This window comes from Ictidomys tridecemlineatus, chromosome 13, assembly GCF_052094955.1.
Source record: "Ictidomys tridecemlineatus isolate mIctTri1 chromosome 13, mIctTri1.hap1, whole genome shotgun sequence".
Lineage (NCBI taxonomy): Eukaryota > Metazoa > Chordata > Mammalia > Rodentia > Sciuridae > Ictidomys > Ictidomys tridecemlineatus.
In genome coordinates this window covers 24648647-24662019 of record NC_135489.1, presented here as the reverse complement: position 1 = coordinate 24662019, position 13373 = coordinate 24648647, and the positions used below count along the sequence as shown (strand labels likewise).

Here is a 13373-nt window from a genome sequence, read left to right as displayed (position 1 = left end):
CCCAGGAGCATCCATAGAGGATGGGGCCTGGTGCTCGGTGGCGTGCGGCCTGCCTCCCTCACTGTGTGAACCCTGGGCCTCCAGCAGGGCATCCTTGGAAGGTCCCTCCAGCCAAAGCATGCTCTTGCAGGAGGAGGGTCCAAGGAAGCTGTGCAGCGTCACACCCAGAAATGTTTTGCCATGGTAGTTTTTCTTTTCTTTCTTCCTTTCTTTCTTTCTTTATTTGTTTGTTTGTTTTTGTACTAGGGATTGAACCTAGGGATGCTTTACCACTGAGCTCCATCCAGACTTTTTTTTTTTTTTTGAGACAGGGTCTCACCAAATTACTTAGGACCTTACTAAGTTGCCCAGACAGGCCTCAAACTTGCAATCCTCCTGCCTCAGCCTCCCAAGTGGTGCTCCACCACTTCCGGCTCCATGGTAGGGTTTCTGAGCCAATGGGGAGGCAGGTTGGGAAGGAGACCCCCACCAGTGCCTTTGCTCTGCCTCGGGGCAGCCGAGCTCTCAGGGCAGGGCTGGTAGAGAAGCGCCTGAAGCCCAGGCCCTGCACTTCTGCCTCCTGCTCCCAGGGTCAGTTGGACATGACTCACTCTTGGACACCCAGATCTGAGAGGCAGCCAAGGCAGGACTCTGGAGGGACTTTTAAACGATGTTTATTGTAAAGCAGAGTGTGGGCAGCGGCACCTCTTGTTCCGGATGCAGGCTTTAAACTTTCTGCACCCTCTGAAGTTCCTGGAGAAGGCACGCGCACCGGGAGGGGTTCCAGACCAGCCTGCGTGCTGCTGGGAGGGGGACCGTTTGGTTCTGCTCACACCAGGCCCTGCCTGTCTCCCACACATCCACAAACATACCTGGGCACAGGTTCCAGAGGAGTGGCGGCTGTGGCCAGTCTACCCAAGGCCAGGGTTAGATGTGTCGACCTCAGACACCTCTTTAAAAAAATTACCCCTGTGATGCAGCTTCATGGAAAATAGTTCGGTGAAAGCACTTTGCTTGTTTTTATTTAATCTGGTGAATATTTTAAATGGAAGCCAAAAAATTCTTTTAAAAACCACTCAAAGAATGTCTCTGCCTGCCTGTCTGTGGTGGTGTTTTGAAGTGTCTGGGAGAGGAAAATTGTTAAGAATCTTGAGGGAGTAGAGAAGAATGTTACTCTTCAGTGGGTGAGGCCGTGTTTTTCAGGATCTGAGAGATGTCAGTGAGTGATGTCCCCATTCCTTGCCCAGCAAGGACTAGAAAGAAAAAGTATATGGATGGGTGGATGGATAGATAGATAGACAGACAGACAAATAGATAAATGATAAATGGAGTGAGCATCCCTTCCCTTACATGAGTAGCCGTGAGGATGTATGTTTTCAGTTTCTAAACTCTTTCCCATACATATTTTAAATTACATTCTTATTTCACATTTCAGGATTACCTGTTCTCTAATAAATTCTAAGTCCCCACATCCTGACAATTGTCTTTACTCTGAAGGAATTATAGCTCCATTCTGCAGGAGGGAAACTGAGGCACAGAGGTGGAAAATGGCCGAATCACCCCGCTCAGTGGTGGCGGAGACCAACCTGTGCCTCACCTACCTCTGGCTCTCTGGTGGAGATGAGCTATGGCTGATAGGATGTCAGGTGGTTCATTATATAGAAAGAGAATTAAGACTCCCAATCTCATTAGTCATTAACTCTTCTGTTGAAGAGATTGGGATGTTGTGGTGGGAAAACCTTGGCACTCCCGGTGTTAGTAGGTGACCTGGGGAATCATTGAAAGCCTTAGAGCAGTGTTTGCAATGGCTGAGCAGAACCACTCAGGAGCTTTGAAAAACTCTGGTGCATAGGTCCCACCCAGAGATCCAGTTGGCCAGGGCACAGACTTTTTCTGAGCCCCGAGTGACTCTGATGTCCTGCTGGTGTGGACAGCCCAGTGTCTCCTTTCTGCAAGGCCAGCTGCCTCCTCTAGTCTCTGGGAAGGATGGGAGGTAGGACACAGTGAAGGACAGGCACATTTATCGGAGGTGTAGTTTCTAGAATGTTCTCCTTAACGGATCAAAGTAAGAGTCACTGAGGGTGAAGGTGCCTTCCTCTGGTCCTTTTCGATGCTGTCCAGCACCTGGAAGCCCAGGATTTGCTCTAAATATCAAAAGGATCTTTGAAAGACAGATGGGGAGAAGGAAGGGGACCAGAGCCTTCTAACTTGTCTTCCTTCTCTTCTTGTGTTTCTGCTTCTGTTCTGCTCCCTGTCACCTCCCCCACTCTCTATCCCATTTCTGCATCTCCTCCGACCCTTGGATCCATTTTCCCGCCATCTTTGCTCACAGGAGGAAGCGCTCAATGGTGGACCACCCATGAAGGGATTAACAGAAGAAGTGAGTTTGTAGGAGGCCTGTGGGGGGCTGCACATGGGGGTCCATTATATATTTTGCCTTGTCTAAGAAATTTTTTAAAAAATTTTATTTATTTATTGATTTTTTTGTACTGGGGATTGAACCCAGGGGCACTTAACCCTGAGGCTCTTAACCCCTTAACATCCCCAGTCCTTTTTATATTTTATTCCAAGACAGAGTCTTACAAAGTTGCTTAGAACCGTGCTAAGTTGCTGAGGCTGGCTTTGAACTTGTGATCCTCCTGCCTCAGCCTCTCCAGCCACTGGTGTGCACTACCATGACACACTTGTTTTATTTTTGTGTTATGCAGTCATTATACGCATACATCTGCACGGTGCGCAAGAATTCAAACAGTAACAATAAAATCTCCCTTGAATCCTACCTCATTCCACTCCCCTGCCCTTCCCTAATATCAAATTGCTGAGTTAGTGACCTCACCTCTTTGATGTGTTTACTGACATATATATGATTTTCAGAAATATTTTATTTCAAAATCATGTATTGTAGCCCGTGGACATGTGGTTCAGTAACTCACAGTGTTCACCCAGCCGAAGCCCTAGGGTGCTGCCAGCCTGGACATCTGCTGGGTTCTGTTTCCTGGCCGGACTGGAGCCCGTGGTGTGGGTTTCTCCAAGTACCTCCTTGGTGCTGGCATCCAGTCTAATTCTCAATTCCCCTCTGGAGATACACGGAATTTCAGTGCATACTGCTGGATGGACAGGCCTCTTTCTGTGCACATAAGAGGGTTTCTTTAGCTAGCTACTGAGGAGTGGAATTAATTTTAATGACTATTGCCAAATTGCTCTCCAAAATGCTGCTCTGTTCACACTGCCACCAGCATGTTGGGACATCTTGCCATTTTAATTCACATCACACTGATCTTTAGTGAGATTGAGCACTTTCAAATCTGACTGCCAGTCATTTTTTTTTTTTTAAGTAGGTTAAAATTTATTTTACTTGTAGCTGGGTGCGGTGGCACATGCCTGTAATCCCAGGGACTGGACAGGCTGAGGCAGGAAAATCAAACGTTCAAGGCCAGCCTTGGCCACTTAGTGAGACCCTGTCTCAAAATGAAATAAAAAGGGCTGGGAATGTAGCTCAGTGAGAAAGAACCCTTGAGTTCAATCTCTAGTCCAAAAAAAAAAAAAATCTTTTTAAATTTTACTTTAAAAGCAACAGTTAGAAAAACAGATTAATGAGAAAAGAAGTCCACTGTCATTTTATGATAAAAATTCATGTAGTTTTTGTGTATTATTCTTTCTTATACACCTTTTACAAAGTCGTGCTTCTAACATACAGGTAAATTTCGCCTTGCTTTTTATTTAGAATGATCTCCTTGACATTCTTGAGTGGTGTTTAGATCTTCTATTATTCTGCCAGGTACCAAGTAGTAAAATATAATTAAAAGCTGATATTTATTCATCCAGGCACAGTTGTAGGCTTTCAGGACAAAGTCATGAGTGGAACCAGCCATGATCGCTGCCCTCCTAAGGCCTAACTTTGGTGGGGGAAAACAGGATATGGGATGTTAAAGGTGAAATATTTATGACCCAGGCAGCTGGGCTGTTGGAAGATTTGAAGGAGGTGAGGAAGTGAGGCCGCTTGGGGAGGAGTAATCCAAAAATATCTTAAATTACATTAAAAAAAAATCACAATAAAAATACAAAGAATTTTTGCATGTCCTTCATCCAGTGTTCCTGATTGTCAATATTTTTCCAAATTCTTATATGTGCATGTTCCATGTCTCTCTCTCTCTCTCTCTCTCTCTCTGTCTCTCTCTCTGACTCTCTCTCTCTCTCTCTCTCTCTCTCTCTCTCTCTCTATATATATATATATATATATATACACACACACACACACACACACACACACACACACACACACACACACGCCACAAGCTTGTATTTATGGATTTCTCTGAACCATTTGGGAGTAAGTTGCGGATATTACCCCCCTTTATCCCTAAATGCTTCAATGTGTGTTTCCTAAGAACAAGGGTTTTCTCTTACATAATCATACCATGGGAAATAAACATTGATACAAAACTATCATTTAATCTATGTATCTTATATTTCACCAATTTCCCAATCAGATCCTTTATTTGAAAAAAAAAGTCCCTGCTGGGACCTTGGTGGACTCCAGACCACACATTGCATTCAGTGCTGCCGTTTTTCCTGGCCCTGAAGGAAACCTATTCAGCCCCTTGCTCATTCTGCTATGTTTGGGCCTGGACAAGGCACTCGCCCTGCTATGCCCTGCTATGCCCTGCTATGCCTCCGTCCCCCATTGGCCTAGAGGAGTGAGTAAGAGCCCTGGGGCCATGAGGAGGAAATGTTAATCAGCGCCACAGCCTGGAAGGGGCTGGACTTATCTGGGAACTCTGTGTGTCCAGCCAGGTGTCCTTGGCTACACCTGCTGCCCGTGGCCTCTCACTTGTCTTCTTTCTTGCTCGTGATTTCTAGTGTCACATACACAGAAGTTCAAATGTTGCTCTAGTTTGAACTTGATTCTCAGATCTTTATCAACTTGGAATGTTCTTTCCTTGGACCTTGTAAGGAGGACACCTAGAGGAGATTTTCTGTTAGCGGCTGGCTGTTGGCTCAGTTCCATGGGGTTATTGATGAGTCTCTCCTTTCCCTAGTTTAAAGTGCTTTCCTTATCGTGTTTCCAGTTCCTGTTGTTCGTTAATTGGCTTCTAGGTGCAGGGTCATCAGCCCGTCTGTTTTTCTGTTCCTGTGCTGATGCACCAGGTGATGTGGCTCTCCTGTGACGTGGCCTTTGATATCTGTACCTGGGGGAATTTTAGACTCTTGCTCCTCCTCCTACAATGTTCATCACCTGTGACCCCCTCCTCCCCAGCATCTGCTCAAGACTATTGCCAACCTGAAATGACTGATTTTAATTTTATTAACTGTGAAATTTTAAAATGTACAGATGAGAGTAGAGAATCATCAAATACACATCCATTTTGAGTTCAGAATGAATACCTGTACTCATACGTTTATTAAAACTTTGTGTCTTGTTTGCTCTAGACTTTTAAATTAAGATAGATATTATCAGCGATGGTTGAGACCCTGAAACCACTTCTGTGGATTCATTGTGAACTGTTCCCATATAGAAAAATTTCCCACCGTCCTGCCTCTCTGGGCTGGATGAGCCTTGCGAGGAAGACACACCATCCCCCTCAGAGGACGTGGCCAGGACCCAGGCTGCAGCTTGTGAGCCTGTTGCCGTCAAGGAGAAGTGCTCCCCTGCCCCTGCTCTCAGGCCTGGCCTGGGCTCCCTCGTCTCTGAGAACCCTGGGCTTCTGCCTTCCTCCCCTCATGGCCCTGCAGAGAGCTGGCCTTCCTCCTCCCCACTGCACATCCCCACCTCTGCTTGCCTTGCTGCTGGTTCACATATCCTGCCCCTCCTGCGAGGAACACGCTTTACTGTGGGAGACTTTGGTGAGCAGACATAAAGTGCAGTCACAGCAGAGCTGTCTTGCTGGAGCTTGGAGCTGCTCTGGGTGGGCTCACCAAGGGGGGTGAGGTTGCAGGCACACTGGCTGCATGCTTGTCACCCTGTGAGGGGCAGGCTGACCCCAGAAGGAGCTGTGCCCGTCCTCTCTATAGGATGTCACAACAGTGTTGCACATCAGCACTGTTGTTGAAGTGTCTGGAACACCTGGAAAGGGAAAGACTTTATCTGAGAGGCCATCCTGGGATGGGACAGCAATAGCCACCTTATTCCTTAGCCAGACTTCAGCTGGAGAGGAAAACCACTCCAATGGGTAAAGCAGAGGGACTTTCACAGTAGTGCAAGCTACACAGACACACATGTAGCCATTTATGTGCATACATATGTGTCAATCCAAAATGTGTATGTGCACATCATTATATGTCTGTCTGCATAGTGGATACATGTACGTGTATTCATACATATTTCCTTTTTGTTTTGAATTTTTGTTTTCGACTTACAGCCAAAGTGCAGAACAGTCCCAAGGGTTCCCTGTAACACAACTTCTAATATGTACCTCTTACATGACCATGGTACAATGATCAGCACTAAGAAATTAAGAGTGGTACAATGGTGTTAACTAGAGGTTTTATTCATAGTTCATTGGTTCTGCCACTAACATCGTTTCTCTGTGCCAAGATCCAAATTTGCATTTAGTTGTCACGTGCCCTTATTCTCCTCCAATCCGATACTATCTTGGTCTTTCCTTTTCTTTCACAACCCTGATACATTTGTTATGCACCGGTCACTGATTCTGTGGGAAGTTCATTAATTCGGGTTTCCTGGTGTTTCTCATGATTACATTGAGATGTGCATTTTGAGTACAAATACCTTAAAAGTGATATGCCCTCCCCCTCCACACCATATTAGGAAGCTCAGGATGATAATATACTTTATTTTCTCCCTGGGTTAAAGTGATGACTGATAGGTTTCTTATCTTTCAATGAATAAATGTTGAGGGGGAAGATATTTTGAGACTGGAGTTATCCAAACAGAGAGAATTTAATCCAGAGAATTAGTTACCCAGAGGGTAAACAAGCTAAGAAGCTAAACTACCAGAAATTAGCACCCACAGGTAGCTGTTATCACCCCTGCCTGTGAGGCACAAGGAAGAGATGGTGTCACCAGAACCAGGCCCAGAGTTAAGCATCCAAGCCTGTTAGGTGAGGGCTGGAACCGTGGAAGAGACCCAGGCACGGCTAGCAATGCCATCTGACGCACAGACGGAGACAGAGCCTGCCCTGGCTTCTCCCTCCTTCCTATCTCCTGGGTTGACCCAGCCGGAAGCAGCTGACAGGAGCCTGGGAAGGTCAGCTCCTCTGCCCCAGGGACAGGGATGGGCAAGAAGTGGATCTACCACCTTTGCCGTCTCTCTAGAGCTGTGTTGTTCAATACGGGCGCCGCTGGCCACGTGCAGCCCTTAAAATGTGTCTCATCCAAACTTGTGTGCTGAGTGGATTTCAAAACCTTAGTGTGGAAAGAGGATTGCAAACTATTTCATTACTCATTTATTTTAATTGATTGCCTGTTGGAGTGATACGTGGGGCTAAGTAAAATATACTCTTTAACTTTGCTTCTCTTTTAACCATCTGGCTACTAGAACGTGTACTAGGTCTGCGGCTCCTATTTGTGGCTCTCGTTACATTTGGTTTGGAAGGTGCTATTCTAGAGCACACTTGAACTCAATCTCCTTTGTCAGCATCATACTTAAAGGTCTGTCCTGTACAAAGGTCGGGTTCTTGATCCACTGTCTGGAGAGTGTGACTGGACAAGGTTTTAGAAAACCAGGGCTTTGTTGGTGACAAGTCTCCCATGCTCAGTTTTGATCAGAAGCTCAGATCTGTAGGGACTGAGCTCCCTCTGCATTTTATGCGTGTAGAGTGTGTAGAGTAAGGTCGATGTTCAGCGGCACTGGAGAGACGAGCCGACGTTTAATGCCACCTTTAATGCCACCGTGTGGCTGGATTGCCCTTGGTGGGAGGAGCCTCCTACCCCCGTGACGTGATGCCTACATAGTATTTTACAGCTCCCAAAGTACCTTTGCCTCAACCTTGCAGGATGTCCAGCTTTGTGGATGACATTTGTGGATGACAAAATGACCCGTGGGTGATCAGAGGACTTTCAGTGGCTCTCAAACTCCTGGTGCCTCACTTGGAGAGCTTGTCAGAATGCTGGTCCTTGGACCTCACAGGGTCCAATTCAGAGGGTGGATGGTGAGGCCCAGGTCCTCTGCAGAGCAGACTTTGGGGACGTTCATGCAGGTGGTTGTCAGATCCCACTCGGGGACACTCAAGCCCAGCTTCTGATGGCCAGTCTGAGGCTCCCCTCCCTGATGCCAAGTCTGTCGTCTTTTGGAGCTGGGTGTGGAGACGGATGTGGAATGTGCAAGAGGCCACCTTGGAGGGGAAGGATTTGCCATTGAAAATGCCAAGTTGGATTTCCTACAGGCTCCGAGGCCAAGGGGCAGGGACACATGGTGGGGGGTGGACAGAGTGGGGTGAGCCTGCCTGTTCTGCCGTCACCGACCCCTCCTTTCTGTTCTGCAGTGGACAGCGGATTGCAGCGAGCAGCTCAACAGCAGCTGCTCCTTCTCCAGAGGGCGAGCCCCGCCGCAGCAGGTAGGGAACCATCCCGAGCTCCTCCTGGGGTTGACACATGTCTTGTGGGTCTGGGCTTGGCCCCGTGGCTCCTGAGAGGTCTATGGAGCAAGCAGGACAAAGGGAGAGGGGAGGGTGCCGTCTGCACCTCTGGGACCCCCGTTCCCTGGCCCAGGTGAAGCGCCTCTCCCACTAACACGTTGATTCCTAAGGTTCCTTTTTAGCAGTGTTATATATAATGACACATCTGGAAACAACCCAGATGTCCACAGAGAGGAGGGTGGCGATGCTCAGTGACATGTCCTTGCAGTGGGAGATTTTGCAGTTTGTGGGTGGCTGAAGCAGAGGTGCACGCGGTGACAATGACAGAGCCCCCAAAACACCGGGACTCAGAATTTGAGTGCTGGCTGGGCTCTTGGGAGACCCCTTCTGCCCCAGGTCTGCCGGGGGCTGTGGGGAGTGAGGAACTTGAGGGAGAAGCTTGGAGACCTGTGGTCTCCCCCAGCCCACAACAGTCCTGGGGCCAGACTGGAGCCGCTTCCCAGGTCCGTGGGGAGCAGGAGTGGGGGTCCTGGGTGGCTGTGTGTCTGGGAGGGAAGGGAAGCAGCTGGTCTTTGAGAGCCACCCTGGTGACACTCTGGTCCTCACACCTTCTGGTGGCCCAGCTGGTCTCCTATGGGAGACTGTGAGGTTAGAACTTGAAAGAGCCTCTTGCCCCCAGCCCCCGCCCAGCTTCAGACTCCACCTTCCCAGAAAGCTGAGGGCACCCCACGGCTGCCACAGCCCCTGAGGGCACAGGTGATGCAGGGACACGGGTTCCAGCCCACTGCCTTGGTCTAGCGTCCGTCTTCCTGCTCATGAAGCCAGGCCTTCTCCGTTCTGCTCGGGGGCCTCAGTTCTGGGTCTCCCTTGGGCTGCAGGGCGCTGCTCCCCGTGGGGAGGGGCCCTGCCCTGCCCTGCCCTGCCCTGCCCTGCCCTGCCCTGCCCTGCCCTGCCCTGCCGTCCTCTCTCATCCTGAGGTTTGTGGTGTGTGTCGCTGGTGTCCTAGGGCAGAGGTCATAAGAACGGCCCTGGAGAGGAGGTCGGGGGCCCAGCGTTTGGGTTTTTGCTGTGCCGCGAATTTGGTGGCAAGTCCTTCCTCCTCAGATGTCAGCTTCCTCATAGGAAAATCCAGGAGGACTCATGGCCTCTGAAGGTCCTTCTAGCATCTCCATGCCACTTGCAGATGAGAAAACTGAGGACGCGTAAAAATGCCACGGGCGTCTTTACCCTGCCCTACTACAGCGGGAAGGTGTTTTGTCTCGCTTGCTCCTTGGCCAGAGTCGGTGACCCTCACTGAGGCCCCGAGCTCTTGCCCAAGGCTTGCACATGAGTGTCTGCCCTTCACTCTGGGGTGCCCCGTAGGATGGTCCTTAACCCTTGAGTGGCAAAGTGAGCTTGGATGTGGGGACTCCGGCACCAGAGAGGGCTGTGGGGCGGGGTCGGAGCCCTGGAATGGAGAACAGGAGAGGCTGGTCAGTGCGCGCTCTCTGTTATTGGGTCAGTAGGTGTCTGGTTTGGGGATCTTCTGGTGTGTGGTTTTTTGTCTCTTTCCTTTATCATCTTTTCTGGGCCACCTCCCCGCCCTTTCCCTCTGGTCCCAGCACTCCTGACGGGGTCCTCAGGAGCTGAGACAAGGTCCTACTCCCACCCACCCCTCAGCTGCACCCCTCCCTTGTGGTCCTTGCTGGGCCTATTTCAGCCACCCAGAGGAGGGTCGAGCCAGGCCGAGGGGACAGGGCTGGGATGGGCTGCTCCGAGCAGGGGTTATGAGTGGGCTCTTCCATGCCCCAAGCCTCTGGCACTGCAAGGACCAGCTGGCCCCAATCCCACCTCTGGGAAGCAGCCCAAGAGCTTTGGGGTGAGCAGCTTCTGCAAAATGAAGTGTCACTGAATGTAAAGATGAAAACATAAAAAGCACATATTAGGTCCTTTATTGGCAGGTGGAGCTGAGACCTAGGCTCACTGTGGAGGAGGAACCCCCGGCTGGAGGAGCTGGGGTCTCTGAATGTCAACCCACCCATTCCCTGACATGCCCAGAGACAAGGGCTTCTTGGGAGGGGCCCCCACAGGCCATGAGGCCACTGGCATTCCCACTACCCGTGACCTGTCCCATCATCTAATCATCTCAGGGGGAGAAAGTGCAGGAGTGGCCTAGGCCCCCAGGGACACTCACTGTGCAGCCACGGGGCTTGTGCTTGGTTGGTCTCGGGGCCGGGGCCTGCAGTTTCTGCGTTTGGAGAGCGGGAGGAAAGCTGGAAATGCTGTGTCCTGGGTCCAGCTGTCACCCACTGTGCCGTGGGAAGCTGCTTGGAGCCTAGGACATGTGCAAAGGCTGGGAGGCTCAGGACATTGAGCAGCAGGGGCCTGGTGCTGGGCCCAGACAGGCTTGGTTAGAAGGATGAGACCCAGGGGTGAAAGAATGCCCCGCACAGAGCAGGAGATGCAGGAGTCTGCAGGGTGGCCTGGAGGTCAGAAACTAGAGGTCAGAGACCAGGCAGGCTGCACTGGGAGATGAGAAGAGCCACACCCCCTGACTGCGGTCTCCATGGGGATCATCCTGCCTGGGGAGGCACTGCGTCTGGCCCCAATAGAAACGAGGTCTCCTGAGGTCAGAAGTGCCTTGTTTCAGGGACAAGAGGCCTGATGTTTAGACGTCAGGGACTGAATTAATCAGCCGCAGCGTTAGGACAGCATGAACCAGAAGGAAGCTGGTTTCTTTGTTGCCATTTGCCTGGATGACATGGCAGTTGTACAGCATGGGCCACCTTCCTTCTTTCGCATTGCTCTGTCCTCTCCAGGGTGTTGGCTGGTCCATGGACCAAGCTCCTGCCCACGTCCATGCACTGACCAATGGTCTCATCCCCAGGACATCTGACTGCCTCTCTATGGAGCTGCTGTCTCCTGAAGCCCTCTGGGGAGGGATCAGAGCTGGGCAGCGTCCTGTGCATGGCCGGGCCACCAAGAAATTCCCAGGTAGCTGGTCCGTGACAGCTGGCCTGGCGCATCCATCTTGCAGAGTTCCTCAGCTGGAGAGAGATTTAGGGAGCTTCCTGCTCTACAGTGTACTGCCAAGTGTGGCTCTGGCCATCCATCCTCCAAGACTCTCTTCAGCCTGGCCACTCGAGGCTAGAGCATGGGACCAGCTCATGGGGACAACCTGTCCCCCAAAATACACCCAACTTCTCACTGCACAACCCCCTACCCCTGCCCCAAGCAGATACCCTCGCACTAACTCACCTCACAGACAGTGCTCAGCAGCTGGTCAACCCCAAGATGGGAGCGAGGGCTGCTTCCATCCCCTTCACCCCTGGCCTAGAGACACCCCCATATTAGGCACTCAAAAGAGATGCTCAAGATTGGCACAGGCCAGGCCACACTGCCATTCCCTGGTGGGCCCTTTCCTCGGTTGCACCAACTCTAATGATCTTTCTGGGGCCATTAGGGTCACTGGGTTCCTCTGCTCACCCCCATGCATCCATGGGAGAGAATTTATTGAGGGGGAAAACTCAGGCTAAGCCAACACAGGGGTGTCTGGCTGCCCTGGTGCCCCCCCCCCCGCCACTGCCCCGCCTTGGCCATGCATTTGGGGAGAATGGAGTCCTGCCCTCAGCCCTGCCCAGGTGTGGCAACATGGTGTGGGGGAGGGGTGAGTCATGGGCTGGGATGGTGTCCCTATCTGCAGTGGCCTCCTGTCCTCATTCTTTGTTATTTCAAATAATGTCTTAAAGAAAAAAAAATTCTCTGAATCCTTTCGGAGCCACCAGAGAGCAATGGTAGGTTGAGTCCCATAAGTGGGAGGAAGGGGACACAAAGAGTCCAGGACAAAAATGATGGGCTATGGACAGTCCAGAAAGAGGGGTTCACCTGAAGCTGCATTGTCTTGGCATCCTGGCAGCCTTAGCCCCACAGACCCGTCCATCCGCTCATCATTGGCTAGGAGGTTGGCAGAGTTGCCAGCCTTTGATGGTACCAGGGGACTGTGCGTAGGTGGGTGAGAGGAGGCACTGGAAATGAGAGTGCACCTAGCAGAGCACTTAGGACATCTGCCAGGGTGATGGCCGGGATTTAGACTTCAAGAAAGAAACTGCAGGCAGATGAGAGGCTGGGGTCAGGAGCGAGCAGCTTTTGTCCACCTGCAAAGAGGTGCCGAGGAAGGAAACAAATGTGCATGACAGCAGCAGAGCCTCTAATTAGACCTTGAGAAGGACATACTGATAAAGGCTCTGCGCAAGGTGATGGAATCTTTGCTGGGAACCTGACGGGCGTGGCTTCTCACAGCATTCACACAAGGCCCTGGGAAAGATGGGGGAGTGTGAGAAATGACGGTCTTGGCTGTCGGACCTGTGACCCCACCCTCCCTGGGAAGATAAGTGTGGGGTACTCTATCATGACAGTGAAGGAGCCTTGCCCCCAGGGCTGGGGAAACCAGATGTTGACCCAGGAGTGACACTGATTCCAAGCACCTCTGCAACAGAGTGAGATGCTAATCTTCTCCAGAAGTTTCTTTAATGATCTGCATTCTGAGCCTCCATGAAATGCCCAACTGGGACCAAATTGCTGCAGGAAGAAGCTCCAGATCTGCATCTTTCCTGATTTCTCTGTCCCTCCCCCACCCCAGACCTGTGTCAACCTGCAGGCTAGTTGGGCAGTGCCAGCAGAGACTGGCTCAGGGGGCGGCAAGTGGCAGGAGAGCCTCAGATTCACTGATGACCACTGGCCCCAGGACAGCTACTGGAAGGACCTTTCCGCCTGTCATCCTGCTGCTCTCCAGGAATTATGAGATTTGATTCGGTGCTGATTTTAAAAATTGTTAGTATAGTCGATACCTCAGTAAAAATGCCTCGATTTTCAATCAACTT

The 13373-nt window shown here is 50.8% G+C and overlaps 1 protein-coding gene across 8 annotated transcripts in view; it reads left to right on the top strand.

The window, feature by feature from the left end:
- Ctif (cap binding complex dependent translation initiation factor) overlaps nucleotides 1-13373 on the top strand; it is a 265733-nt gene that overhangs the window by 61917 nt on the left and 190443 nt on the right. For 5 of the 8 annotated variants that reach the window (XM_013357600.4, XM_013357599.4, XM_078030063.1 and 2 more), the window contains exons 3-4: nucleotides 2312-2359; nucleotides 8422-8493. The exons of 1 other annotated variant lie outside the window; for it this stretch is intronic. In XM_013357600.4, coding sequence (XP_013213054.1) covers nucleotides 2312-2359; nucleotides 8422-8493 — 120 coding nt within the window. The remainder of the gene's footprint in view (nucleotides 1-2311; nucleotides 2360-8421; nucleotides 8494-13373) is intronic. 2 more of the 8 variants (XM_013357602.4, XM_013357601.4) reach the window with 1 other exon arrangement.